Here is a 27,440-nt window from a genome sequence, read left to right on the forward strand (position 1 = left end):
CATGCAGAGCGAGATTAAAGACTTTGTGAGCAAATGTACAGTCTGCAATGAATATGCTATAGAGCAGCAAAAAGAGACAATGATGTCTCATGAACTTCCTACCAGACCTTGGCAAATCATCAGCATCGATCTCTTCCAGCACAACGGTAAAGATTTTCTGCTGCTGGTTGACCACTATTCGGACTTTTGGGAGATAGAGCTCTTACCTGATTTGACTGCAGAAACAACCATCAAACGTTGTAAGGCACAGTTTGCCCGGTATGGTCAACCTGATAGAGTAATCACCGATAATGGGCCTCAGTTCGCTTGTTTTCAATTTAGACGCTTTGCTGCAGCATGGGAATTTGAACATTGCACATCCTCCCCACGACACCCAAAGGCTAATGGCAAGGCTGAAGCAGCTGTGAAACTAGCAAAGAATCTCATCAAGAAAGCACTGCGTGACGGCACTGACGCCTGGAAGGCCATACTCCAGTGGCGTAACACACCAACTGAAACAATGGACAGTAGCCCAGCACAGCGCCTAATGTCCAGGCGCTTGAAGACTGCCCTTCCAGTTGCCAATGCACTGTTAGAGCCCAGCGTTGTGACAGGTGTTGTGGAGAAACTACGTCAGAGAAAACAGATAGCAAAGCTTACATATGATCGCAGTGCAAAATATCTCCCAGAGCTTTCAGTGGGGGAAGCAATTCGGATGAAGCCACCACCAGGTGATCATACGGGCATCTGGAAACTGGGATCCTGTGTGCAGAAGGTAGCCCCGAGATCCTACTTAGTAGGAGTAGATGGCTCACTGTATCGTCGGAATAGAGTGGACTTGAGGCCTGCAGAGTCCTCTATGCAAAATTCAGATTTAAAGTCTGGGACTTTGGCAACTTTCAGTCAATCGGAAGGAAATGGCAAGGCAGAGCAACACAAGGAGAAGGAGCAGTCATCTCCTGCAATAGTAACAACACCCCCTGTTCATGACTCCGGTGCTGATGTTAGTGATGCCACCCCCGCACAACATACCACAGTCATCTCACGCTTTGGTCGGGTATCCAGGCCTCCCAACAGACTCAATTTGTGATGTACCCCCCTTGTTCTTGCAGTTATTTCTCAGTCATTTTTCCTACTTGTGATGTTATTGTTGCTATTACATTGTTTGAAAAAAAAAAATATATATATGTATGTACACATGTATATAGACATAGACGTACTGTGTTTATATTTAAGAAAATGTGCTACTTCCTATAGGTCTATTATGAAAAGAAAAAAAAAAAAAAAAACAATAGTTTTACTTGGTGTCAACGGTAATTCTAGTTATACACTTGATGGCTAATTTCGTTCAGAAAGGAAAGATGTTAAGGGATGTTAGCTAGCGGGCTGGCGCAGCACATAATGATGTCATCAGGCTGAGTCAGCATGCGGCTTGCTTATGGTGTGTATCATTACAGCAGTTTACAACACGACCAGCTTTGAACTGATTGCTCGAGTACTGTCATTATTAACATGAGAAACAACATCCTTCCACTCTCACATTTAGGTAATTTATTTATACAATGTGCTTGTTTTACATACCCACCCCTCAACACCCAGACACCCAAAGTCATTCTTTTGTCACTTTATGCCGTCAGAACTGGGGTCTCTATTGTTGCATATGCTTCCACATCGCAGCCAATCCTTTCGTACATTGCAATAGACGGTAACTTGGTGGCAAGCCGGTCAATCCATTCGGTGATATAGGCGGCCGTCTAGGGCGCCGTTCAGGTTAGGTTTTACCTGGCCCAAACTCCCTTAAGGTCCGCCATTTTGGTGACAAAGGTTGCGCGTACCCCGGACCTCAAAGTCTAATAATACCGAAAGCGTGGTATGGACAACGAGGAGCACCGTTTAAGTTATTCAAGTGGCGCGCGCTTGGAAATGCCCCCTCAAACTCTGTCCACGATATGGAGGCCGAGGCGTGCCGTTTTCTTAAGTCATAAGGCGCGCATCCCACCTCCGCCTCGTACTCGATACGGGCTCAGTTTTATCCGGCACTGCCACTCAGTTGACCGTTGCAGATTGAAATGTATGCAACGTTGACGTCTGATTAGCATTTATCTACCGGACTACCCGATTATTTACTTGTACGCAACAATGCGAAACATTTGGAACCAACTCCAACGCGCAACTACCTGCAGAGTTTTTACTAAATTCAAACCGTAATCTTTTTACAACACAAGCAGTCAATCTTTACTGTGGAAAGGAGGCGTGCTGTTTTCTTCCAAACGCTTCTCCGGCAGAGCCCGCCTCCAGCCCTCGCTCATTGGCTACGCCCTTTCCCTTAGGGCTTCTCTCGTTCCCTAAACGTACTCATCCTGACCCCGCCCTTGTCGCCGTGCTTTTTTATATACCGCTTCAGGCGGTTGGACACGACTTCAAATCGGTAGGAGTGAGAATAGTTCCTGCTTCAACAGTGATTGAACGGAACCCCCCCCAAAGTCCTATGGTGTCCACGTTTTCTGACTTCATTGTCTGTTGTTTATTTCAGTCATTAGAGGAACTCTCACAATGGCATCCCAGGTTCGCCAGAACTACCACAGCGATTGTGAAGCCGCCATCAACCGCATGGTTAACATGGAGTTGACTGCCTCCTACACCTACATGTCAATGGTGAGTGCGGCCTGTTCACTGGCTGCATCCTCGATAGCTACAGCCCACTTGGCATCTTTACCAGAAATTCCCTTAGTTGAAGTTTTTGCTTTTCCAGGTTGGTTTCTGCCACGTGTTGGTGAAATGAGCAGCCGAGCTCGTATTGCTCTTTGTGTGCCGTGTAGTCCCGTAACTGACGCGTGACGTCAGATTTTCAGCATCTTTCTTTTCGCCATGTTCACAATTGAAGTGTAAAACGATATCGAATGAAAAGGTTCTGATAACCTATCTGCACATATAAATAACGAATGGATTTCCGGAAAGCATTTAACTTGAAGTAATGGCTAATTGTAGATTGTTTTAATGGGGTTTTATACAGATGTTGCAACATGAGCATGGTACTGTTTGCGTATGGGTAGGCATAACCTGGGGAGTTGGCTAACACAAGCTGGTATTTTATGTTAATTTACACCCATTGTGTACAAATACTCCAGTTCTTTTAAATTGGTGTGTATGACTATCAGTCCAACAGATTAGTCATGGAGGGCGTATCCAGTTCAGCTGCTTGAATCGGTTTTCTTAACGGGTAATGAGACTCGTTTCACCTAAGTAACGAAGTTATTCTTGGGCTGCTCGTCAATCTTGTCCGCTGTAGTTGGAAGTTTACAATGCATTTGTAATGTGTATTGAATGCTGCAACGTCTGGCTAGAGCGCAGTCAGTTTGACCCTACGCCATAAACATTTAGTAATTAACAGTCAAATTGGCTGCGATACCAATAACCGTCGAAAAACTGTGAGCATATAGAACAGTGTACACTGTTAACTTTAAGTTGCATCTTACGGTTGTCGAATCAAAACTGAAGCTAAATAAATGATTTTACTTGTACTAGATGTTCAATACACAGCTCATTCACCTGTATGAGATTTAACCAGAACATCAACCAACAAATGTTAGTGATTGCAAGTAATCTAATATATACAGAATGTAATTCCCATCTCCAGTGGATTATGTAAGTGTTGTTTTTCTGACCTTTCACCAGTATTTTGAAGATAACTTGGCATAAATCAGCTTCCTTAAACACAAAAAAATCTGAAAACTCGTTATTTTGCAAACCCTCATTAAATGTTTCCCCAAGTGCAAAAATGAGTTACAAGGAAGAGTTTGCAGCTTTACTGCAAATGGGCTGTTGTCTTAGGTGCATATTAACTTTATGCAAATCTTAGAATTCTGTACCACAGTTTATGGCAATACATCAATTCATAAAATAGGCCTTCCTCTTCTCATTTCAATGTGAAAGACTAAGAAGGTTTATGGATGTGTTGTGTGGGCATGCATGTGATGGGTGTAACAGAGCAAGATGCAGAGGACTGGAAGATATGGAAAATGACGATCTGCTGTGGCAACCCCTAACAGGAGCAGCCGAAAGAAGATTGAAATAACTTGTCCATGCAATTGAATTGAAGCACCGTTTTAACTGACAATACATTTGTCTATAATTCTATGCTTGTGTTAGGGTTTACTGTGAAAGTACGTTAATGTATTTTGCGTTTTACAGTGTAGCTGACGTTTGACCTTCAAAGTGTAATATGAATATGATAATGAACCTTGAGTCTGGCTTTACTTTAGGCAGGCTTTGGCTAATTTAGAATTGGTGTACAAATGGATAAGTGACTTGCAAATTTTATTTTTTTTTTATTTTTATAATAGTCTCACTACTTCAGACGTGATGATGTGGCCCTGGAAGGCTTTGCAAAATTCTTCAAAGAGCAAAGTGATGAAGGGAATGAGCATGCACAGGAGTTGATGGAATATCAGAACAAAAGAGGTGGTCGCATCTTCCTTCAGGACATCAAGGTTTGTGTGCTGTTTTGTGGCTTTGACATATATTAAACTAGCTATATTACCAGATAATTCATATGTTCTATCTCTTACCCTATGTGTACTTTCAGTGCCTTTCCTTGGTATCTTTGTCTAAGCCTCTCTTGACCAGCACTTCCTCTGTCACACTTTCCTATAAAGTTTGCTTCTTTGGCTGTCTTAAGGCTCCTTGCTCACCTCATGTCCTCTCACATTCACATTCCTCCTCTTAAGACTAAGTGTGTCTCCTACACCGTCACTCCTTGCGTGTAATGCTATCACTTCCTCTTTCAGTTGTGTTGACTGTTATGACCAATCAGTTTCCTGTATGGAACTGGACATCCACAGACCTTGACATTTTTTATATAGTAGGTTCTTGTCCTGAAATGTTTTTTAATTAAACTTTAAATCCATTCAGAAACCGGAAAAGGATGAGTGGGGCTGTGGTCTTGATGCAGTGCAAGCTGCTTTAAAGCTAGAGAAAACGATCAACCAGGCTTTACTAGATCTTCACAAAATGGCATCTGACCGTGGGGACCCTCATGTAAGTATGCTTCAGCATGGTGACATAGCAGTTAAGTGTGTGTGTGTTTTGTTTTTTTTTTTGTTTTTTTAAATATATAAAAGCAGTGTCTGGTTATAGTAAGTCAGTCCTGCCAGTTACATAAGCAGTTACAAAAGTATAACTGATGGCATGTGCTCTTTTTGGGTGCACATATCTGTTCAGTATTAGTCTGTTTAAATATTACATGGTTGTCTATAGCAAGCTTAGTGAAAGGACATTGTCTGTTTAGGGCTTTTGAGGTGTGTGTGGGTCTACAACCCCAAACCCTCTTAGTTTTACTGAAAGTATTTATGATAGAACCCTAAAGAAACTGTTTTGATTCCCTAGCTCTGTGACTTCCTAGAAAGCCACTTTCTGAATGAAGAGGTGGAAATCATCAAGAAAATGGGCAACTACATCACCACTTTGAACAAGACTGGAGCTACCAGCAGTGGGTTGCCAGAATACTTGTTTGACAAACTCTCCCTGAAGGAGAGCAGTTAACGGAATTTTATATAGTGCTCAGTAAACCATTCCATTGGTTGCACAAGACTTGGTATTGTGTCCTGATTTCTCTTTAGTGGTATGCTACAATGTGGCCTTAAATGTTGAGCTTTCCTATATACTGCACGGAGATTTCCAGAAGTGTGACTTTTTTCATTCCAATAAACCTGTCATTTCATGAAACTGCTTGGAGCATTTTGTATGTTTAACTGTTGGTGGTTGGTCAGTTAAACCTGGCTTCAAACTGTCAGTCAATTGACATGAATTTGCTTCTGGGGGAGGGATTGAGTTGGATACTGTCTGTATGGTGAATGGGGAGCAGGGAATAAACCATATAAAAAAATTTAAATGAATCTTCAAATTAGCAGTACAGAGCTATGACTTTAAAAGTGAGTACAGGTATTTAAGGCAATCAGAACTGTGGGGACAGAGTTCAACAGGACACATGGGCTATTACCAGTTAAGAAATAAAGCTTCCATAAATGAAGAATGATTATAATAAACTCGCACTTCTTGAAGACTACACATAATACAAATGTAGCCCATAGTACTTTATAAGGTCAGTTGCATAACAACCAACATTGTGAAATGCCCAGGTAAACTATGGTAAAGATTAGGGTTGTGTGAGGATTATCTGTAGCAAAGGTGGTTTTCTGATCTGTAGGCATTTACCTAACTTACCTCTTACATACTGCAGGCAGCAGTTTAACCCATCTCATAACGGCTTGACTCCGTCTCAATTGTGTTTACATACTTGCATCTCTAAAATGACTATGTATGGATTTAACCTGTTTGTAATTTGCTAGCCTGGGTAATTTAGGATCTGAAGGGACATCAGCCTGTGAATGAAAACCTTAAAACCAGTCATGTTAACATTCGTGTTGTCACCATATCTAATTTCTCATGAAGTGAAGACTTTGTTGAGAAGCATGCTTCTTCAAAGGTGAGAGTGTGAGAGAAGATGGTCACCCTCACCCAGAAAGGACATCTGCATTTTCTTCTTAAATTAGCGAGGCCTAACACTGCAGACTGAAGAAAAATCTGAAGCAGCTATGTACCCAGACTTGACAAGACTCCACTTCAGCATCATCAGTGTGCATGTGTTCCCTTAATTTCATATATACTGTACTTCATTCTTTTGCTGCTGGTTTTATTGTGAAGCGTTCTTTTCACTTTATAGTAATTATTTTTGGGTTGGGTTGAGGTATATTGTTTAGAGCACTTAGTGTGGGTGATTACTATATTCGCACAGGGGTTAGCAGCTAAGAATGTACACTAAAAAAAGCAACGCGGCGAGTCGGCAGCTGCATTTGTAAGTGGCACAGGCAGGGCCGGATTTATATGAAAAGAGGTCCTAGGCTATTCCACTTATGAGGCCCTTTCACCTTCCATTTTTAAGTTTGTAAATTACATGAGAGATAATAAAATTTTGCTAACAATTTGAATGTAGGCCCCTCTTGATCTTGAGGCCCTAGGCTGAAGCCTAGTTAGCCTATAGGAAAATCCGGCCCTGGGCACAGGTATATCTCCGGTCTGAAGAGAACTGTTTAGTCCGATTATTCCGAGATCGGGAGTCTCTGCTTGATTAAAGGAGTTGTCCAGGTGCGGCGCTATAAAGCAGCAATTTTTAAAGTCCAGGAACAGTTCAATGGAAATACACGGTCCCTTTGGAAATCATTTAGATTATAAACCCAGTTTTGTCAGACTCCTAAATAACTGCCTAGCACTTTCATTTAACTTGTCACTTATTGTAATTCTTGGACAGTGTTATATTACATGCTACGCTTCCAGGTTTCTTTGGAAAACACGTAATTGACGAGATAGTTACCCCAGGGTCCATAAGTTTATTCATGTAGAAGACGCGCATTTTGAACATGCAAAAATAACACGTCACAACGTATTTGTATAAACTCACACTAACATCAAACGCTAAAAATGACAACGACATTATTACTAAGGAGCAGCACAACGGAAGAGCAGAACTTTACTAACTGCAACCTGTCTTAGTTGTTTTGCTTACTAATTAGGAACAAAAACGTTCAAATCGGTATTTTTTATTCTGTAGTGCCAGAACTAGATTACTGTCAAAAGTCCATGTCAGAGTACCACGTAATCTAACTCCATACGCAAGCAACTATCATCGTCAGATATCCTTAAGTGCGTTTTTTAACCGCTCCTGGTCAGACTGTTCATACATGGTGTTTTTTCATAGTGCCTTATTTCACTCAAAGGAATGTTCGCTTCCGATAACACGTTATACTTGGAGCTGTCCAAAGAAGCTAATATTATGTTTAGCACCTTTCATAATATGCACAATCAAGTTGCCAAACGTATTACCATTTTTGTTTGTGAGCACTTAAACAATTTGTCGTCCCGATAAATCCAATTAATGAGCATCTGGGTTGTCGAACAGGCAGTCCGTCAGTTAAGCCGTGTTTTGTATGTAACGTTTATAACGAATGCTGTCACAGACATCAATCAGGTGTTAGAAGGTATTGTTATACCTTCATGGCAAGAATCATCACACCAATTGGTGTTTACTGCTTCTTTTATAGTAAACATTACAAAAATCAGCTGATCGTGTAATGAATGCTAACTTCTATTTCACATAATAATGTTCACGATGAGCGCTGTGTGAAAATGTTCTCAGGCAATTTGAAACCCAAATATCAGGTATTTAAATGCAATATCCTCACGAGGTTCAATCAAGTCCATCAAAGCGGCTGTAAAATTCCGAGGGGAGCAGACATTAACGAACGCGACTAACCACACATCGCAGCGTTCATAACTAATGCTTGGAAGGCGCACTGGAAGTCACGAGGGATGGGATTAGTCATCATACTGTAATTGGAAAATCCTCTTTTGTAGGCTTTTCAGTTAAGATGCCGAGTGTGTATTAAAAATTCATTTAAATTTAACAATATATTATATTTATAAAGGTTTGCTTTCCGAATATAGTTTATGTAGAATTCAGGGCATGTTGAAAATCTTCAAAAATTGTCAGATGATACTTCAGAATGATCTTTTAGCGCAGTGGTTCCCAACGTTCGTAGGGCAGTTTTATACGCGTACTATCAAATAGTGTGCATTTTCTCCCTGTGGCCACTTGGGTTTTTCTCCGTGAGTCCAGTTCTCCGCCAATGTCCCAAATCCTTGTGTGGGTTTAGACGTCACTTGCGGTGCCTTGCATTGGACTGGCGCCCCCTCGTCGCAACCGCTGTTGGATCGTGTCGTGTATTTCAGGAACATGAATTAAATTTAACCGCTCAAATAATGGATGAGTGAAACTCACCAGAGCAATTTGCAAGATGGTCTGAAATGAAAAAAAATCTTAATAACTACAGCTGCACAAGGATTTTAAACGAAAAACATGTTCTGGAACCAACACTGTCAGAATAGGTTGTGGGTCCTCATGTTCAAAACGGTGAATTAATCCGGTTTCGAATTGGTGGATTAAATAAATAAATAAATATCGGCAAGGCTGCGCGGTGGCGAAGCGCTTAGTACTCCTGCCGTACCTCTGTAGAAAAACAGTTATCTCTCGTTGTTTGCGTGAAATTTGTGCTTTCTCCCCGTATTTTTTTCTCAGGATTACAGCTACCTCCCATACCCAAAATACTAGATTGTGAGGTTTGTTTTCGACTTTTAAACTGGTCCGTTGTCAGTGAATGTTCCATGAAGATCTTTATGATGCTAGTTGCTGAAGCATAGTGCACGAATCAACCTTATATAGTGCGCCAGTGCTTTGCAGCCCAAACTCGTTAAAAAGTCACTTCAACGAATCCAATAGGAATGCTTTTGAGATGTGGGACCAACCGTTGTACTCGAACGAAAGTACAGACTAGGAATCGAACCCGATTCCCTGGAGTAGCGAGGCCTTATCGGAAACCCCGTGCAGCCCCGCCTTAGCCCCCCATTGAGATACACTAAGAAATCTCATGGGAGTGCGCTGAGGTGGAGACGAGGGTGGGTTTCGTCGGAGTGAAGGTGGGAGGTAATTAACGAGTGTGTGTGTGCGTGCGTCACGGAGGCCCTGCCTTGCATACAGTGCTACATCTGAGTAGGGTTCGGCGATTATTAAATAACGCCTATCCATAGTCTGAATGTCCCGAAATTCAATCTTACAGATAAATGGATTAACGATATGTACTGTAACTACATACAAAATAAATATTAAGAAATGGTATAGTAAGATAATAAGAAAGGGACAGTTCTGTGCTGTCTTTGAGAGTTCGGTATGTATTTATTTATACAGTATTACGATTAATGTAGCGGCCGAACAAACACGCCCGTAGAATAGGAGCTGTCAAAGTTACACGGTGCTGAAATAGAGCAACGAAAGATTGTAGAGAGTATGGGATCAGTGATGGAGAAAATCAGAAGATGAAGAAAGAAAGAAAGAAAGAAAGAAAGAAAGAAAGAAAGAAAGAGAGAAAGAAAGAAAGAAAGAAAGAAAGAAACTCCCCATTGTGTGTATGTAATCAATCAGTTTTTCGCCTTTGCAATAAAAATAATCATGTCATAAAAGAATGAGCTCATTCTGGGCGCCTGTTATCTTAACTACACTCTTCGATTAAAGATACATTTAGTAACTAAAAAGCACTCAGGATGGCGAGAGCAAACCGGGATTGCGAAGCAGGAAGGGCTGGAATAGAGACACGGAAAGATGGAAAGGAAATGTGCAGATTAACGGGGGAGGTGGAGAAAGGGGTGGGGGTGTGTATGTAGAGGGCGATCCAGAAAGTGTCGAGAGACAACGACGGAAGCGAGAGAGAGAGAGAGAGACACAGAGAGAGGGAAAGAAAAAAGGGATTAGCATCTGTCTTACACGGAAAGAGGGTCGTGGTCGGCGCACAGGGGTGCTCGACAAACGCGCGAACTGGGGAGCTGAGTGGGCGGACAGGAGAAACCACCAAGAGACTTCGTGCAGACACACACCCCTCCCGAACGAACCCCAGTCACTTCTCGGGTTGTATCATCGAGAAGTGGGTCACACAAAAAGGTGAGTGGGAAACCCAATCTGTCCAGTACAGTGAGTGCATGGATCCCTAATGTACAAAACAGACGAAATGAGAGAAAGAAAGCGAGCGAGCGAGAGAGAGAGAGAGAGAGAGAGAGAAGCTGCGCAAGAGCTATGCCATTGATGCTGCTAAGCAACAGAGAAAGACTGATATTGAGTAATTGAAATGTCTATCTATCTATCTATCTATCTATCTATCTATCTATCTATCTATCTATCTATCTATCTATCTATCTATCTATCTATCTATCTATCTATCTATCAGACCCAACACAATTGTTCTGCAACAATATAGCTTACTGGTTTTCTCATTATTAATATGATATTGTTCACATTCCTATGTTTCTATGGGACGCTATTTTACGGAGACGTGTATCAGCTACATTCTTGCATTTGGTGTAGGCTACAGAAAGTGAAAGGATTCATGATGTGATGAGTGTGGTTGTGGGCACTTCAAGCAGGAGGCAGTAGAATGCTTTTGCTGGGACAATGAGATGAAAAAAGAGATCCTTTGAACTCAAGGATTTCAACCAAAGTGGTAAGAAAATAGGAGGAATAAAATGGTAGGAAAATAACAAAGACTTATGCAGTAGTCCTTAAGGCGGACTGTTTGTCTTTACCATTGAAGTGAGTGGATTGAAGGAAGGAAAAATCAAGTATATTTGAGGATGGCTTTAAGATTCAATACTTAAAAAGCTGCAATTACAATGAAAATTTATTTTTGTATAGCACTCTTTATTGCATATAGGCAAAGATCACTGTAAACAATTCTCAGTTAAAAACATGTATGGATTACGCTAATTACTAAATACAGAACTAGTACACATAAAAATACAGATTTGTTAAAAGACACAAAGGATGTAGGAACTGATTAAACAGAAATGGAAATCAACAATATCTGTCCATTAATGAATAGTTGAAATATGCCCAAGGAGATTAAAATTGTAAAAGAGAAAGTCAAAAACAAAGTCAGACATACAGTCCTGGAGACCCTGGCCAGCTAACCACTTACCCCTTCCTTGGTATTTAATAGTGGAATGTTCGCTGGCCGTCCAATCTGATGAGAGAAACTTTCCATCCAATTATTCCAATGCTCCTTTATCTAAGATGGCTTCATGTTTTGTGTTCAATTCCACACAGGGCTTTGGATTGTATTCCACTGACTTTCAGTATGGGAATTACACTGTGATTATTGTTCTTTTCAACAGCCCTTCCAAATTTCATGTAAGGAATTTCTTGTAAGTTATTTTATTTACTATAAAAAAAGATGAAGTATAGCACTAAGAATACATAAGGACATTTAAGCTTAAATAATACTCAAATAAAATGCTTTGTGATTGTGTTGTTAATATAAGATGCTATTGAAAATTAATATAAGCAGAGATGAGGTACCCAGATTCATACTCTCAGGCGTCAGCAAAGATAGCTCGCTAGCCCATTAATCCATTACTTTGACAGGTTAAAGGTCATCCTGTTGTTAGTTTACATATAAGCTGTTTACAAAGAGAGATCAAGAAAGTTGTCAGAAAGAAAGAAAGAAAGAAAGAAAGAAAGAAAGAAAGAAAGAAAGAAAGAAAGAAAGAAAGAAAGAAAGAAAGATCACACATTTCCCATAAAAGTAATGGAAGGAAGTCATATGAAAGCTTTGGTTGGCACATCAGGTTACACTGTCTTTTTACAATATATATATTTATTTTTTTAGTTTCCGCTCATATTTTATGTATTGCAATGTAATGAAGAAGAATACGAGAAGATTAATGTACTCACTCTGCTAATTTTGGAAAGCAGACTTATGGAGCCAAGTCGCTTCTTGCCATCACTTTTTTTTCTAAAGGAAAAGAAGACAAGCTGTTTTATCCATGAAGATAAGGATGATTTGATGAAAATCACCACTCAGTATTGCATTTTGATTCCCAATCATTTAATGCTTTCAGAGTAATGTCAATTTGAGATTTGAGGTGCTGCTATATTTACTGCTCTTTATGAATTCTGCACAGAATTTCTCCTTAACTAATGTAAGTATAAAGGGTCTAGAGCAAAAGCAGTTTTGATGAATATCTACAGGTTGGTTAAATGTAACTAATTGCTCATTTAAGTGGCTGATGGTTAAACAGCCATCTGTGCCTCCTTGGTTTTGTTGAGGAATGCCTTTTTAAAGTATTTCCTTTTACCTTCTTAAATTTGATCACTTCTACCATGTTTGCTGCCATCAGACTGAGCTTTAAAGACTGAACTCCTTCAGTCTCTCCTCACAGCTCATAGCTTGCAGCTCTGCAGTCCTTATAGAACCTCTTCTCTGGACTTCATCTCTTATTTCTTTCTGTAATGCAGAGTCCAAACTGAGTTGCAGTATTCCAGATGAAGATGGACAATTGTGCCGTACAGTTTAAGTTAAAGCTTTCTTGACTTCTTCTCCACACGATCCAACTTCTGCGAGCCTTTTCAGTCACTTGATGAATCCAAAAATTAGGCGTTTCTAAAAGATGACTTCATTTGGAATAAATCCCAGTGGGTTTAATAATATGCAATTTTTTTTACTTTCTTTATGTAAAATGCATCGTTTATTAGTATTAAATGTAATTTGCTACATCACTGTTTGATTCAGTTCATATTCATGTAATGATTTCTCTGGTACCTATTAAATCACATTATGTACTAGCTTAACATAACATTCATAGATCTGCTTAATCCAGTTCACAATTGCTAGGTGCCAGTGCCAGTCCCACCATCTGTAATATGACACCAGTCCATCGTAGGGCCTAATCTCACACACATGTAGTACAATATCAAGTCAGCAATGGCCCTAATGTGTGTGTCTTCAGAGATATGGAACCGAAAAACTGAAGCACCAAAAAGACTGTAAAGTCATGGGGAGAATGTGTCAGCTCTACACCAATAGCTACAGGACATTGGATTCAAACCCTAAACACTGAATCAACAAGGCATCAGCGCTTGCCACTGTGCCACGTTCATGATGCAGATTTGATCATCTTGTTTATTATGATGTGATGCAGTTGTTAGCACTGCTGTCTTATGGCCCCAGACACCTGTTCCAGTAGATATATTTGTGGAATGTCCACATGCTCTCTGTTTCTGTGTTATTTTTTTCTGCAGGTATTCTGCTTTCCTATCATATTCTAAAAACTCTGTGTTTGGTCAATTAGTGGCACTCTGAGTGCTCTAAATTGTCCCTATGTCAGGTTGTGCTTGAGTGTACCCAGCAACAGCTTGGCCTCCTGTGCAGGGTTAATTCATGCCTTGCGTCTGATGCTTCATCACTGCAGGATTGTAGAGCTGAATAAATTGTTTTGTGAAGTGAATGAATTGATAGCTAAAGTGAGTTTTTGAGTGTGCATATATCAACTCGATGGCATTAATATGCCACAAGCTGGTCAAACATTTGGGAAAAATGTCATTGTATTGTATTTTTTGTAGCAAATGTACTTGATTTATTTAAAAATTGCATGTTATTGGTCATTGATTGGGTGATTAGAAAGTCTTCAGCAGCTCTGTGAGAAGAGTGTGGGTGTGAGCCACAGTTAATCAGATTAGCAGTCAGACAGAAAACTACTGACACGGACATGCGATAAGCTCCAGGCTGCTAATCCACTTGTCCGTGTCTCTGTGAAGGCTAAGATTTGGGGCAGAGCGCTCCTAATATTTAGACCAATGCCCACGATGGACAGCATTTCCATTTTCTAGATTCACTAAGCACTTTTTTTTTTGTGGAAATGTGAACTGAAAACAATACTTCAAAGCCCTGACAGAAAAATCCTGGAGATACACATGGATATAATTTGGCCTCGATTCAATGTGTTTTTTATTAAGTGCATTTCTGCTGAAGAGCCCAAGGAAATATGCAATAGTTTTAAATTTAGTCTGGCTAAAAGAAATATAAGATAATGCTAAAATATAAACAATGAGGCGTCATGCAATATATTTAGAAACGTAGCAGTTCCTTGTACATGCTGCATATGTAAGGCTGGTTGTAAGTCCTGTGTCCAGTCCAGGTTTGTTGTATTTACAAAAGGCAATAGCTAATACTTGTATATCATGCTAAACACAACACAAAGAACTTTACATTTGAAGCAACTTTTCTTATTTTTGTAAGATATATTTGATGCTTGAGAAAGCAAATTGCAACTAGAGAAGCATGACCCTCCTTTTAGAGTTAAGAAAAGGCCACAAGATTGGTAGGAGCATAAACCATCTCCTGGCCAATAAACAGTAGCACTTGGAGTGGAACCATATTGATCTTTTACAGGTGAAGTCATTCCTACCTTGTGTTTATTTTGTACCTAAGAACGTTGTTTTTGTATATTATCATATTCATGGGTGCAGAGTGTTCTTATTAAAATCTGATATTTATGAATGTGTGCATCACTATGACAGACTATAATAGATAGATAGATAGATAGATAGATAGATAGATAGATAGATAGATAGATAGATAGATAGATAGATAGATAGATAGATAGATAGATAGATAGATAGAAGGGTAAGGACACCGGAGAGGAATATTCCAAACAAATTCCGCAAGAGATCTTCATGAAAGAGTGAAGGAGCCACACTATTGTAGGAGACGTCATGTCTAAACAAATGTCCAGATGCTGCATTTTAGATAAAGATTTGACAGCAAGCTGGTGTGCTGTGACTTGACTTCCATATATTTTTTTCTTATCAAGATAATTTATGTGGCAGATGTTACTAGATGTAAACAGAGCCAGGTTTCTTTCTTGCAAGGTTTCAGGTAATGGGAGCACAGATGCTATGTTGTTGAAGTTCAGTATTTTAAGACATTTTTCTTCATCATGACACCACAAAGTGATGATATATTGCGTGTTATTTGGACATGCAAGTAAGAATTTCATTATAATCTGTACATTTGACAACAGGACTACTACAGTTACTTCTGTGCTTTGCAGTATTACTGTAAGTCCTGCATATGTTTTGAGGGATCAAAAGGCAGTGCCAGAGCCAGATCACAGGGGGTTAGCAGGAGGTCATTTGATAAGAGCCAGCACATGGTGGCAGGCCATGAAAAATGGACCACCTTTATCTTTTTAAAAGTGATGACTGGCAAGAGGCTGCTCAATAACTTCCAGCTTCGCAATGGCTGTACCCAAACCCAGAGCCTCCTTAAGTTTAACAACTGAGGAATTTCTAGACAGATTCAGTCCAATAAAGGCAACTGGTTGACTCAAGGGAGTTCAAAGTCAATTTGAACTAGAAGGACCACAAGTCCATGCTAGGGACTTGTTGTTCCTATTTTGCACTTTCTTTTATTTATTCCTTCATTTGTATATATGTATATACAACCTTTCGTTACCCTCATTGATGTTGTTTTGGGTAAAGGGAGCCAGAAAGATGGAGTAGTGGCGCAGCCACCAATGTAGAGGATGTTGCTGCAACCTCTGCTGAAGTAAGAAAGTGCATCAGACCCAAAGGCTCTGCCCATTAGACTTTTACAAATCCAGCCGCAAAACTATCAATTTAATTTTTAGAATCAGAAAAAGACACAGTGAGAAACCACTGTGACATTAGAGTGGTACAGAACAACAACAACAACAACATTTATTTATATACAAAATTTTCAAACAAATGATGAGAAAAAAGATAAAATATAAAAATAAAATTAGGCAATACCAATTAACATAGAATTAAAGTAAGGTCCGATGGCCAGGGAGGACAGAAAAAACAAACAAAAAAAAACTCCAGACGGCTGGAGAAAAAAACAAAATCTGCAGGGGCTCCAGGCCATGAGACCACCCAGCCCCCTCTAGGCATTTTACCTAACATAAAAGATCTCAATCAGTCCTCATGGTTTTCAGGCTTCACATGGAAGAACTTGATGTGGACCTCTGGCCTTCAATCCATCAATGTAGGGACAGCACAGTGCTTTGATTGGGTGGTGGTGGCGCAGATCATCACTACAGAAAACTCTTTACAGACAGGACTTAAAAGATGGCAGTCTGTGAGTGCTTCACAATCTGGATGGGGCAAGATGAGTTTCTGGGAGCAGGCTGGATGGGGTGAGATGTTTGAGAAAGAGAGCCGAGACTTCCTTAAAATAACTAAATTAGAGCCCTCCATGTAGGTGTTAGTGCTTGCCTGTATGGAGCAACTTCTCAGGGATGGTGAAGAGTCCAACAGCAATTGTTGATACCCAAAGAATCAGTTTTGGAGGTATTTCCTGTCATCTGTAAAAATGGAGACATAAAATAACTGGATTCATTAGGCTCTTCGAATGCAGTGTTCAATAAACAAGTCCATTATTTGGATGATTCTGTGGCAGTACTACCAAGAGGACTTTAATTCTCAGCTCTCACCGAACATGTGCAGGGACCAATGGCAGACAAGTGCGCCTTGTAAGAAGTTGGCATTCAAACTTAAGCAAGAAACACAAAAGTCAAAGCAAAGTTGCATGATTCTTTGACAGACATACTTTAAGTGTGCATCATTGAAGAAAAGTGGCTTTTTCCCATGTGAAGCTGGTGTGTTTTTTGTTTGAAGACTCTTTATTCGTGTATAATCCAATTCGTATGCCTAACACAGGCACATCCTTCATAGTACGGCAATAAGATTTCAGTGTTCAGCCAGCAGGACTCCCACTATCAATATGCAACATCTGAAGACAAAATGAGTACATAAAAACACAGGAGTTTCTTTATTATATTATGTTAATGCTAACGCAGTTTTCCCCTGAGCTACAGCAAAACAGCCAGGCACAGCGTGGTCTCTGAAAAACTGTTAATTTGAATAATGTCTGACTTGAATTTGTTTAAAACATTTTTTTTTGTCATGGTGTGGGCCCACCCTACCCTTTTACAGGGCTGGGGTGTATAAATTTTGTGCTGTTCCAGATAGTGAGTGGCTTGTCAAGGATCTCAGTTCAGTCTGTACTTTCTCTGTTTACGTTGTGTTTATTTTTTTGCTTTTCTGTGTGTGTAGTTAAGGGGAATTGGTGTCTGGATGGTTATGTGTGTGTGTGATTGTATATGCTATGTGATTGTTATAGTTATATTTTACTGCAGTTCCATGATTTAAAATTGTTATATTCAAAAATTGATGTATATTTTGTAGGGATTGGAATCGATTAAAAATTAACTAATCACATAATTATTTAATTGTAATTAAACACATCTAACATTAAAACATGTAATTATAAAATTAATTGTAGGGATGAATCACAAAATTAATGTAGAATCAACACAAAAGAATTTAAAAAAATAACGGTATAGTTTAAACTTAAACAAAGACATTAAATATGAACTTTAAAAAAAATCCTACTTGAGTAAGTACAGCCAGATTTTGAATGCCTTCCTAAAAGGCAAGTTGAAAATAAGGCAATAAGAAAATGAGGCCAATGTATTAATTCTCAATTTGGCATAGCATATGAGACACAAATGTCTCAAAGTAATATATGATCGAAACGACTGTTGACTTTGAATGCACTGCTGAAGACTGATTTAATTGAAAGAACAAGTTTCTCTTAAGTGGGCATACATTAAAACTTGTGTTAAAACTCCGCAAATAGTATCCTAAATTGTTCATCACCATCAACGACTTGATAATTATATTCTGCAGTGTTTTTCAACTGGCGCACCATGGAAATAATAGTGTAGTGCCCCAGGTCCTGACCTGAGAGAGACATGCTCCTCAGGTGGTCGAGACCTGTCAAGAAGGATGGGACTACCTGGAGAAGCTGACATAAAAGCAGCTTCATGATCGCCATTTGTGGACATGACACTTAGAGAGTAGAAGCCAGGAGATGTATCGAGGCTCCATCTGAGTGGGTGCATGTTTGCCAGTGAATCTCGCAGAGGCAAGGGCCAGTGGGCATACGAATTGCCTCTGACCCTTGAACAGTGGAGTGAGGCAGAGAGAGGACCGCCTGTATGAGTGGACAAAGGGATGAAGCAGCTGGGAAATGCATCCAAAGTGCTCACTAAGTGTTGTGTCTGCGAATGTCAATGTTTCGAGTTGCTTTTTTTATTACCCCCCTACCCCACCCCTTCGGACAGTTTAGCATGTCTAAATGATTTAATGCTTTTGGGGTTGGTAGAATTGTGGGGTGATTTACAATTTTTTGGGTTATAAAAAGTGTGCCACCACAGAAAAAAAGTTGGAAAACACTGCTCTACCTACATCTTTGCTCCTGGATCTCAGTAGCTGCTGTCTCACTGAAAAACTGACACTATGCATTACTTGGATGGTTATGTTGCATTCTTTGCATACATTAGTGAAGATACTGCAAACTGGAAAATGTCTAAGGATAATCATTACATTTCTCTTTCATTTCATCAGTATATTAGGACAGTCAGCACTGTAAGCTACCTGGCAGACTGGCGAGTTAAATACGCAGGTACTAAAACAGGGCAATGAATTCAAATTTAAAGAGGTCTGACCAACAAAATTTTCTCCTGTCTAAGATGCGAACCTCACATTTGTGCTATGATTCAGATCCCTATATACTGTATGTAGTCATTGAATGTCTCAAATGTCTCAAAAAAAATAAGTTATAATTACCACAGCATTTCAACAATATTTATTTTCAATTTTCAGTAAGGACTTTAAACATGTGGCCCCTTAGATTTTAATTGGCCTTGTATTTGTATGGAATACAAATGACTATCTTAAACATAATATACCAAGCAAATAAACAGCTCTATTTAATAAAAAATAAAAGTAGGCCTATCACATTCACATTTACGGAAAATAAAATAGAACCATGTGATTAAAGTTAAAAAGTGCACTCCTTTACAACAGTCACCTCACAAAATGTTTTTTATGTAGCCCCAAAATCCACACTACTTCATTCAAACATTCATTTTCATGCTGCTGGGCTGTAAATGAATGTGAGAGGACTCTGGAGGATCCGTCATAGTGGGCTCTCGGTTAAGTTATTTTATGTTCCCTCACTTCGGACTGCAGCGAATACGTTTGCACAAACAATCCGTGTTTTTTCTCATAGTGGTGCGTCACATTGCTACTTTTTACTAAAGCCAGAGTTTCGGAGCACAGGAGACAAAGGAAGGATTAACATATATTGGTTCATCCATTAATCTTTGAAAGTTCAGTCTTCTGTATCTACTTTCCTTTTTTTGGAACAAGCCCTGTTCCCTGTTGCTGTTTAGTTTCTGTTATTTCTTTCTGCTGCATCTACACATTTAACCCATACACTGTAACAAATGCATTGATTCTCTCTCTGTTCAGGGACATAAATAGACATACACACCTTAAGAAGGAAAAAAAGAATTGCTGCATGAATGTTATCATTGTCATTCATTTCTCAGAAATGCGTCACAGTCCGGATAGTGCTGTCACTCAGTCTGGGTCCACCATTAACGCTGCCTTTAGTAGAACCTTATTTTGGTTGTAGTGACACTCAAAGATAGCTTATTTAGCACTTGTGTGATATGACATTGATTCGATCTTCTTACACAAACATGAAATGAAAAAGAAAGAGAGCATAACTTTTACTTTCGCAACTTTTCTCTAGCATTACTCCAGGACTGGCATAAACCACCCTCCCCGCCCTCTTTCCTCCCACTCCCCTGCACCTATGTCAGTATGTATAAATCAAGAAAATGAAAACCAGTGCTACGTATTGATAAGTGGTGTTATCGCTGTGAACCACGTAATACAAAATTTTAAACCTTTATTATTAAAGGTGGTATATAAATACAGTACTGGATGTGTATGTAATTTTTTAGGTACACACTTAACTCTTTTGTATTATTGTGTCATATTGTTAAAGAAAAAAATTACATGAAAATGCCGTCCTCACTAAAGCACTACCTGATGCATTTGCCTCATTGCCTGCCCTGGATGTGACAAACGCGTTAAACAGGTCACATTAACTGCAAAAATTAATGCATTAACTTTCTCAGGCATAATATTTTGTATGGATTAATTGTCACCATGATCAGAAAGGGTACAGACGCCAGCAGAAGTGTCCGCGTGTGCACCAAAGTGGTACCATTTATCAAGGATGGAGAGCAGCCAGGCATCCACTAAAGCACAGTGAGACTGATGTGCTACACACAGCACAGGATTGTGTGATGTCAGTTGACTTAGAATACCATCTCATATCATTCAGACCACATTGAGACCTGACATCTTTATCAGTTTGGAGGCCACAAAACAGCTTATTCTGGTAGAGCTTACGGTTCCATAGAAGGAGAGGATGGAGGAGACCCGAGAGAAGAAGAAAGCAAAATATGAGGAGCTGGTTGAGGCTGTCAGCAGTGAAGGTGAAGAACAAAGTGCTTGCCTGTAGAGGTGGGCTGTAGGGGGTTTGTAGGGCAATCCGAGTGGAAGACCTACAGCAGGCATGTCAAAAAGACCTACAGCAGGCATGTCAAACTCACTACCATTGGTGGGTCGCTTCGACTGCCATACGTGTGTCAGCGGGCCGCACTATAACAAATACTATTATACTATTATACAAAGTTACTGTAGCTTTCTTTCCAATACTGAAAACTTTAAAAAATGTAACACTTGAAGTTTAAAGTTTAAAGAAAAGCAATTTATTTCCATACAGTCTCCATACAACAGTGTAGAATTAGAGTCTTAGCCTCTTAGCTAGGTCCTTATATTATATTCATTATATTATATTCATTATATTATATTCATTATATTATATTCATTGCTTATATAGGAGCCTTACAGTGTGAGATTTATTTCTTTTGTCTCAACACTTGGTATCTCCTGTTAGTAACCAGCTCGTCAATATCAGGCTTGAAATCTTGTGCAGCTGCAACTTTTATGAGGGATGAAAGGTGCTCGACGGTAAATCTTGAGCGATGTGGGGTTTTGGTAGCTTTCATTAATGAAAACAATTGCTCACAAAGGTAAGTGCTTCCGAACATTGACAGTACTCTCTGTGCCAACTTACGGATCTGCACATACGAGGGTGGCAGGTAAGCATACAAGCCTGGCACACCAACTTCGTTGTATTTTGCCTTCAGAATAGAATCTGACTGCATTTCAATCAATTCCATTTGGATATTCTCAGGCGCATTCTCAATGTTGTAAGAGAACAGCGCAATGCCCTGCATGTTTGTGTGAACTGAAATCACGAAAATGCTCACTGAATTCATTGCTCAGTAATTCAAGTTGGAAAACAAATCCTCCAAAAATCAAATTTTACTTTACTAAGTTTACTTCAAAGTTTATATTGTAAAATAAGCGATATGCAAAAAGCCACCTGACCTACTTTAATTTTACAAACTCAGAATCACAAAAATATATTAATAAACAACTCACCAACTTCTTGCGTCCACTTCAGATCTTCAGCTGTAGTCTGCACTAACTGTTCGTTACAATACTAGAATCGGTGGCCCCTTAGCCTGGCAATATCAATACGGTATCTTATGCACAGCGGATGGCCACATCCGTTGCGGACACTGCATAGCCGCCTCGTGCTCATGACACACTTCTATATACGCGTGTCCGTAACTTGAAAACCAAGTGGCGGCCCATGATATTCTCATTATGGCAGAACGTTATAATACTACATATAGCTTACTGCTCCGACTCTAGCGACATTTGTAAATACAGCGTACTAATTAACAAGAAACAGAATGTTTTTCGGCCACATTGCCATCAGCTGTGTCGTTATTTTCTCTTTCTGTTTTATATTCAATATATATTGGCATGGCGGCTCCAGGGATTTGGCAGCACTGTGCAGGTGCACAGTTTGCACATGCCTAAGGCCACCCCTGCTGCCCGCTGCTGCAGCCTAGCACTTCAGTTGTGACGCTGCGGCTCATTAACTTTGGTCAAGGCTCGTGGCTATACTAGCAGATGACGTTTCCGGTACCGTAATGCCATGGGAAAACGCGCTTTTGTCAGAAGGCAGAAGTAAGAAAAGTCAATAAGTAACACCGCAGATGCAGAATGATTCAATCACAAATGATAATAATCATTTTGTACAAGTTCGGTGCTAACTAGGATCTGTCATGCAGGCCACACAGATTTCTGTTGCGGGCCGCATGCAGCCCGGGGGCCGAGTGTTTCACATGCCTGACCTACAGAATCCTTGGCATCATCAGGGCAACCAAGGCAAGAGCCATCAGAAATAACATGGAGGCTTCAGAGAAAGTCTCTGATTGTATTTGTGTTTCCAATTTGTTTTTGTGTTTTCTGATTTGTTTTTGTATGATTTAATTTGTTTTTGCGCATTGCACTTAAGGGCCACAGGAAAATGCTGCTTCCTTTGACACATTCAGTTTGCCAATGGTAGATTCCCTGAGGTGGGGTGTTTCTGAAAGTGGAGCCAAGCATTCAGGTTAAGAGGAACCTCACATTACACTCTTTATCAACAAGGTGGGACAAGTTATAACTATATGGGTACACTAGCCATGGTACCCGGCATTGCCCAGATATAAATAAACAGACTAAAACTGTACCTACTGATCCCACTTTTGCCAGTAGAAATGTTTACAAGCTCTGATGGTGATGTCCTTCCATCAGCCTCAGTGCACCCCTGCTGCCTGATGGGAATTGCAGTCACTATATTGGAGCTGGTTTAGAGTTGTCTCCCTCCCTTTGCAGCCTCTCATCTGTATATGCCATATAGCATTTTATCTGAAGTTGGACCAACAGCACCAGTTTTTGCATTATTAGTGATCAAATTAACAGACATACAAACATGTTATGATTTTATTTCTGTAGATAATGCATAGAGGAGTGCTATGATATGAGTCTGCAGCTGGAACTGCCAAACAAACCACTTGGGAGTGAACTGATTGACACACTGCCTGCCATTTTGAGTTCAGATGGTTTCTGCTTAGACTCTTACCTTCACTAATGGGTCTTTTCTTTCTTTTTTTTCAGGGGAAAATACGTGTGAGAGCCATGCCAGAGGAGAGAACGTTGAGGAGGTCATCCATCCAGTCGAAGGATGCAACATTGGCGACAGAGTCGGCGCCCAGTGGCAACAAAACACAAAGCTATGATGACCTAAAGGCCCGTATTTATGAACTACTAAAACCCATACCCCGTGAGTGAGCAAATCTGTTTGTGGCTCTTGAAGTTCCATGTAGATTTACTGTATTTTGAGTTACAGAAATGCCTCTTTGATGACAGAGTTTGCCCTGTTCTGTGACCAATTTAATTATTTCTAGTATAGCAGTTGGCAGAGAGATTCAGGTTTACTGTGAAATTTCTTGATCTTTATTTTAAGAGGAATGCTTCAGGTAAACAATCCTTCCCTTATTTTGAGAATTGGCTGGGACTTTGTCTTTAGCCTTTCTCTTTGTCTATCATTTGTCCCCTGACCCCTCACATCTGTGTCTGTGAGATTTAACATATAATTGAGGAGCAGGGACATTGAAGGATCTCAAATGGCGCTTTGCTTGAGCATTGTCTATTGTTACTTTTTCAACAGCCCATGTGGAGCTCCCCCTTTGTACCCCTTTTGTAGTATCTGGCAGTTTTGATCTTTGGCTTTCTTCTTGTTTTTGTTTTTGTTTTAATATGTTTTACCATTCTGTTTTTGTTTGAATTGCTTGTTAATAACTTCTGTTTTTGTATACTATTTTTGAATTTCGCCTCTGTTGTTTTTCCATTTTTTGTTGTACTTTCTCACCACATTTGCTTCATTGTTACTTTGCCCAGATCTGTGTAAATACTTTAATGTGCATGGTCAGCATGGTTGGCACAGTGGTGTGCTGTGCTGCCATCTCTCAATTCGCTCCTGAATCTTGGAGACCTGACACAGGGATGAAATATTACAATTCCTGTTCTAGACTCATCTACATGAGTACTGCAAGTAAGAATTTCACTGTGCTCTGTACATTTGACAATACTGATCCTATAAACCTTTAAACCTACACTCACTCACTCACTCAGGGTAGGATCTTTTTTCTCAGAGCACCTTTCGTTTTTTTTGTGGTATAGATTCCATAAGACACTGGAAACATTCCGTTGAGATTGTGGTTTATGTTGGCATGACTGCATCAAATAGTTTCTGCAGATCTGAAAGCTGCACATTCGTGCTTTGAACCTCTCATTCTACCTCATCCCAAAGTTGTTCTATTGGATTCAGATCCAGTGACTGGGAATACCACTAAAGAACACTGAGCTCATTGTCATGTTTATGAAACCAGTTTGAGATGACTTCAGCTTTGTGATATGGTGCATTATCATGCTGGAAGTAGCCATTAGAAGATGGGTAAACTGTGGCACATGGTCAGCAACAATACTCAAAAAGGCTGTGGCATTCAAGAGATGTTTGATCAGCATTAACGGTCACAGAGTGTGCCAAGAAAATATTCCTCACACCATTACACAACCACCACCAGCCTGGACTGTTGACACAAGGCATGCTGGGTGCATGGATTCATACTATGAGAGCCAAGGTCTGACCTTACCCATCTGTGTGCCTCAGCAGAAACAGATTCTTCAGACCAGGCTACATTTTTCTAGTCTCCAATTGTCAAGTTTTGGTGAGTCTGTGTCCACTGCAGCCTCATGTTTCTGATCTTGGCTAACAGGAATGGAACCTGATGTGGTTTTGTGTTGTTGTAGCCCATGTGCCTCAAGGTTCAACATGTTGTGCTTTCTGAGATGCTTCTCTGCTCATCACATTTGTACAGAATGGTTATCTGAGTTACTGTAGTCTTTCTGTCAACTCATACCTGTCTGGCCATTCTCCTCTGATCTCTTTCATCAAAAAGGTGTTTCAGTCCACAGAATGGTTGCTCATTGGATGTTTTTTGTTTTTCACACCATTCTGAGTAAACACTAGAGAGAGGCTGTTGTGCACCAGCAATCATGCCACAGTTGAAATCATGGAGATTGTATTATTTCCCCATTCTGCTGTTTGATGTGAACATTGACTGAAGCTCCTGATGTGTATCTTCATGATTTAATGCATTACGTTCCTGTGACTTGATTGGCTGATTAGATAATTGTATGGATAAGCAGGGGTACAGGTGGTCCTACTAATTTGATCAGAGAGTATATATTGAGATTAATATCTACCCATGTTCTTCTCACCTCCAACAACATCACCTGATCATGACCACCTACAATTAACTATCAGCCAAACGCTCCCCCCAGCTCTGCATTTTCCAAATGCACAGTGCCTATACAAAGTATTCAACCCTGTGAAAGGTTTAACATTTTATTGTTATTCAATACTGAATCATGGTGTATTTATTTTGGCTATTTTGACATTGATCAATAGAAAAAGACTCTTTAATGTCAAAATGAAAACAGATTTCTACAAATTGGTCTAACACACAATCACTGATTACATATGTTTTTACCCCCTACAAGTCAGTGTTTAGTAGATGTATCTTTGTCAGCCATTACAGCCTTAAGTCTATGTGCACAAGGCTCTATCAGCTTTGTACATCTGGATGCTGCAGTTTTCGCCATTTTATTTTTTGCAAAACTGCTCAAGTTCTGTCAGTTTGCATGGAGATTGTGAGCGAACAGACTTTTTCAAGGCCAGCTACAAATTCCCAGTTGAACTGAGTTCTGGACTCTGATTCGGTCACTCCAGAAGCCATTCCTTTCTAGTTTTGGATTTATGCATGATGCCGTTTTCTTGCTGGAAAACGGATCTTCTCCCAAAGTGGCAAGTCTCTTGCAGACTGCATCAGGATTTCCACCAGTATTTCTTTGCATGTGCTGCATTCATTTAACCCTCACAAGTCTTCTAGATCCTACTGCACAGATGCAAACCCCACAGCATGATGCTGCCCTCTCTATACTTCACAGTGGGAGAGGTGTGTTTTTGATAATGTGTAGTGTTTAGCAAACATCAAATATGGTGTTTAGTCTGATTTAGTCCGATAGTCTTTATATTTATCAGACAATAGAACCTTCTTCCATCTGACTTCAGTCTCATATGTGCATTCTGGCAAACTGTAGTTGAGATGCCACATGCATTTTTTAATCTGAGGGTCTCCCGTAAAGCTGTGGCTGGTGATGCACCCAGGCACCAACTGTTGTTTCTCCAGTCTCAGCCACTGTCACTTGTGAGTCCTTCATAGTCATCACAGGTCTCCTTGTGGTCTCCCTCACTGGTCTTCTTCTTGCACAATCACTCAGTTATGTGTGGTCTGCTCTAGGCAGATTTATAGCTTTTCCATTTTTAGTGACTGATTTCACCATACTGCAAGGGATGTTCGGTGACATTTAATATTTTCATGTCTCCATCCCCTGTCTTGTGCTTTTCAGTCATCTTTTTACTGAGTTGTTTGGAGTCTTTTTTCATCTTTGTTGTGTAGGTTAGGTCACCATACTAACCACCAGCTGGACCTCCCAGATAAGGTGAATCTATACTACAACCAACGTAAACCCCTTGACAATAGGGCAGGTGATTGCCTCTGAACTAATTCAGTGACTTCTAAAACCAATTGGCTGCACCAGTGAAGGATTAGTTGTGCTATATTCACCCTTTAAACTCAAAGTCCTATTTGTTTGTTTTCAGCTACTTTGAATTAACTGGCTATCACTTCATCACGCTTCACTCAATATTCATGTTTACCCTTGAATATAAAGCTCAGGCATTTCTCTTTCAGAGGAATATGTTACAGCATAGTAAGTTGCAAAATTCACTAACATTTTTACCAAATAATGAACTTTGAATGTTATTCTTATTTACACAGATGTTGGACTATGTTTCCAAACACTATAAAAGTGTCATTGAATGCATCAGGAACACCCAGAAAAAATGGATATAACATATCTACAAGTATTGTATATAGTTGTACTGCAGTACAAAAATTAGATTCTTTTTCACCATTTTTACTGTTTTCGAATAAGTACCCATAGCATACATATCCATTTTGAAGACCCAAGACCTATGTGTCATTCTGAAGGGTGGATCTTACTCTGTTAGAACATGTATAGTTGGCAAAGAAATGTTTTTGTGTAT

At 39.9% G+C, this 27,440-nt stretch overlaps 2 protein-coding genes across 2 annotated transcripts in view; both read left to right on the forward strand.

Annotated features, from left to right (window-relative positions):
• Positions 1-2,379: 2,379 nt before the first annotated feature.
• LOC114660670 (ferritin, liver middle subunit-like) lies at positions 2,380-5,682 on the forward strand. The gene is made up of 4 exons (XM_028813521.2): positions 2,380-2,634; positions 4,323-4,469; positions 4,891-5,016; positions 5,365-5,682. The coding sequence occupies exons 1-4, from the start codon at positions 2,533-2,535 to the stop codon at positions 5,518-5,520; spliced, it is 531 nt and encodes a 176-aa protein (XP_028669354.2). The 5' UTR covers positions 2,380-2,532; the 3' UTR covers positions 5,521-5,682.
• A 4,589-nt stretch (positions 5,683-10,271) lies between these two features.
• syt5a (synaptotagmin Va) overlaps positions 10,272-27,440 on the forward strand; it is a 61,842-nt gene continuing 44,673 nt past the window's right edge. The window contains exons 1-2 of the mRNA XM_028813523.2: positions 10,272-10,522; positions 23,384-23,549. Coding sequence (XP_028669356.1) covers positions 23,405-23,549 — 145 coding nt within the window. The 5' untranslated portion in view covers positions 10,272-10,522; positions 23,384-23,404. The remainder of the gene's footprint in view (positions 10,523-23,383; positions 23,550-27,440) is intronic.

Source organism: Erpetoichthys calabaricus, chromosome 11, assembly GCF_900747795.2.
Source record: "Erpetoichthys calabaricus chromosome 11, fErpCal1.3, whole genome shotgun sequence".
NCBI lineage: Eukaryota > Metazoa > Chordata > Cladistia > Polypteriformes > Polypteridae > Erpetoichthys > Erpetoichthys calabaricus.

What these genes read in the sequence shown, in the direction of transcription:
- LOC114660670 (XM_028813521.2), top strand. Translation starts at nt 2,533, where the DNA reads ATGGCATCCCAGGTTCGCCAGAACTACCACAGCGATTGTGAAGCCGCC. An exon ending in CCTACACCTACATGTCAATG is followed by an intron (nt 2,635 to 4,322) that starts GTGAGTGCGGCC and finishes TTTTTATAATAG; the next exon opens with TCTCACTACTTCAGACGTGA. An exon ending in TCTTCCTTCAGGACATCAAG is followed by an intron (nt 4,470 to 4,890) that starts GTTTGTGTGCTG and finishes AAATCCATTCAG; the next exon opens with AAACCGGAAAAGGATGAGTG.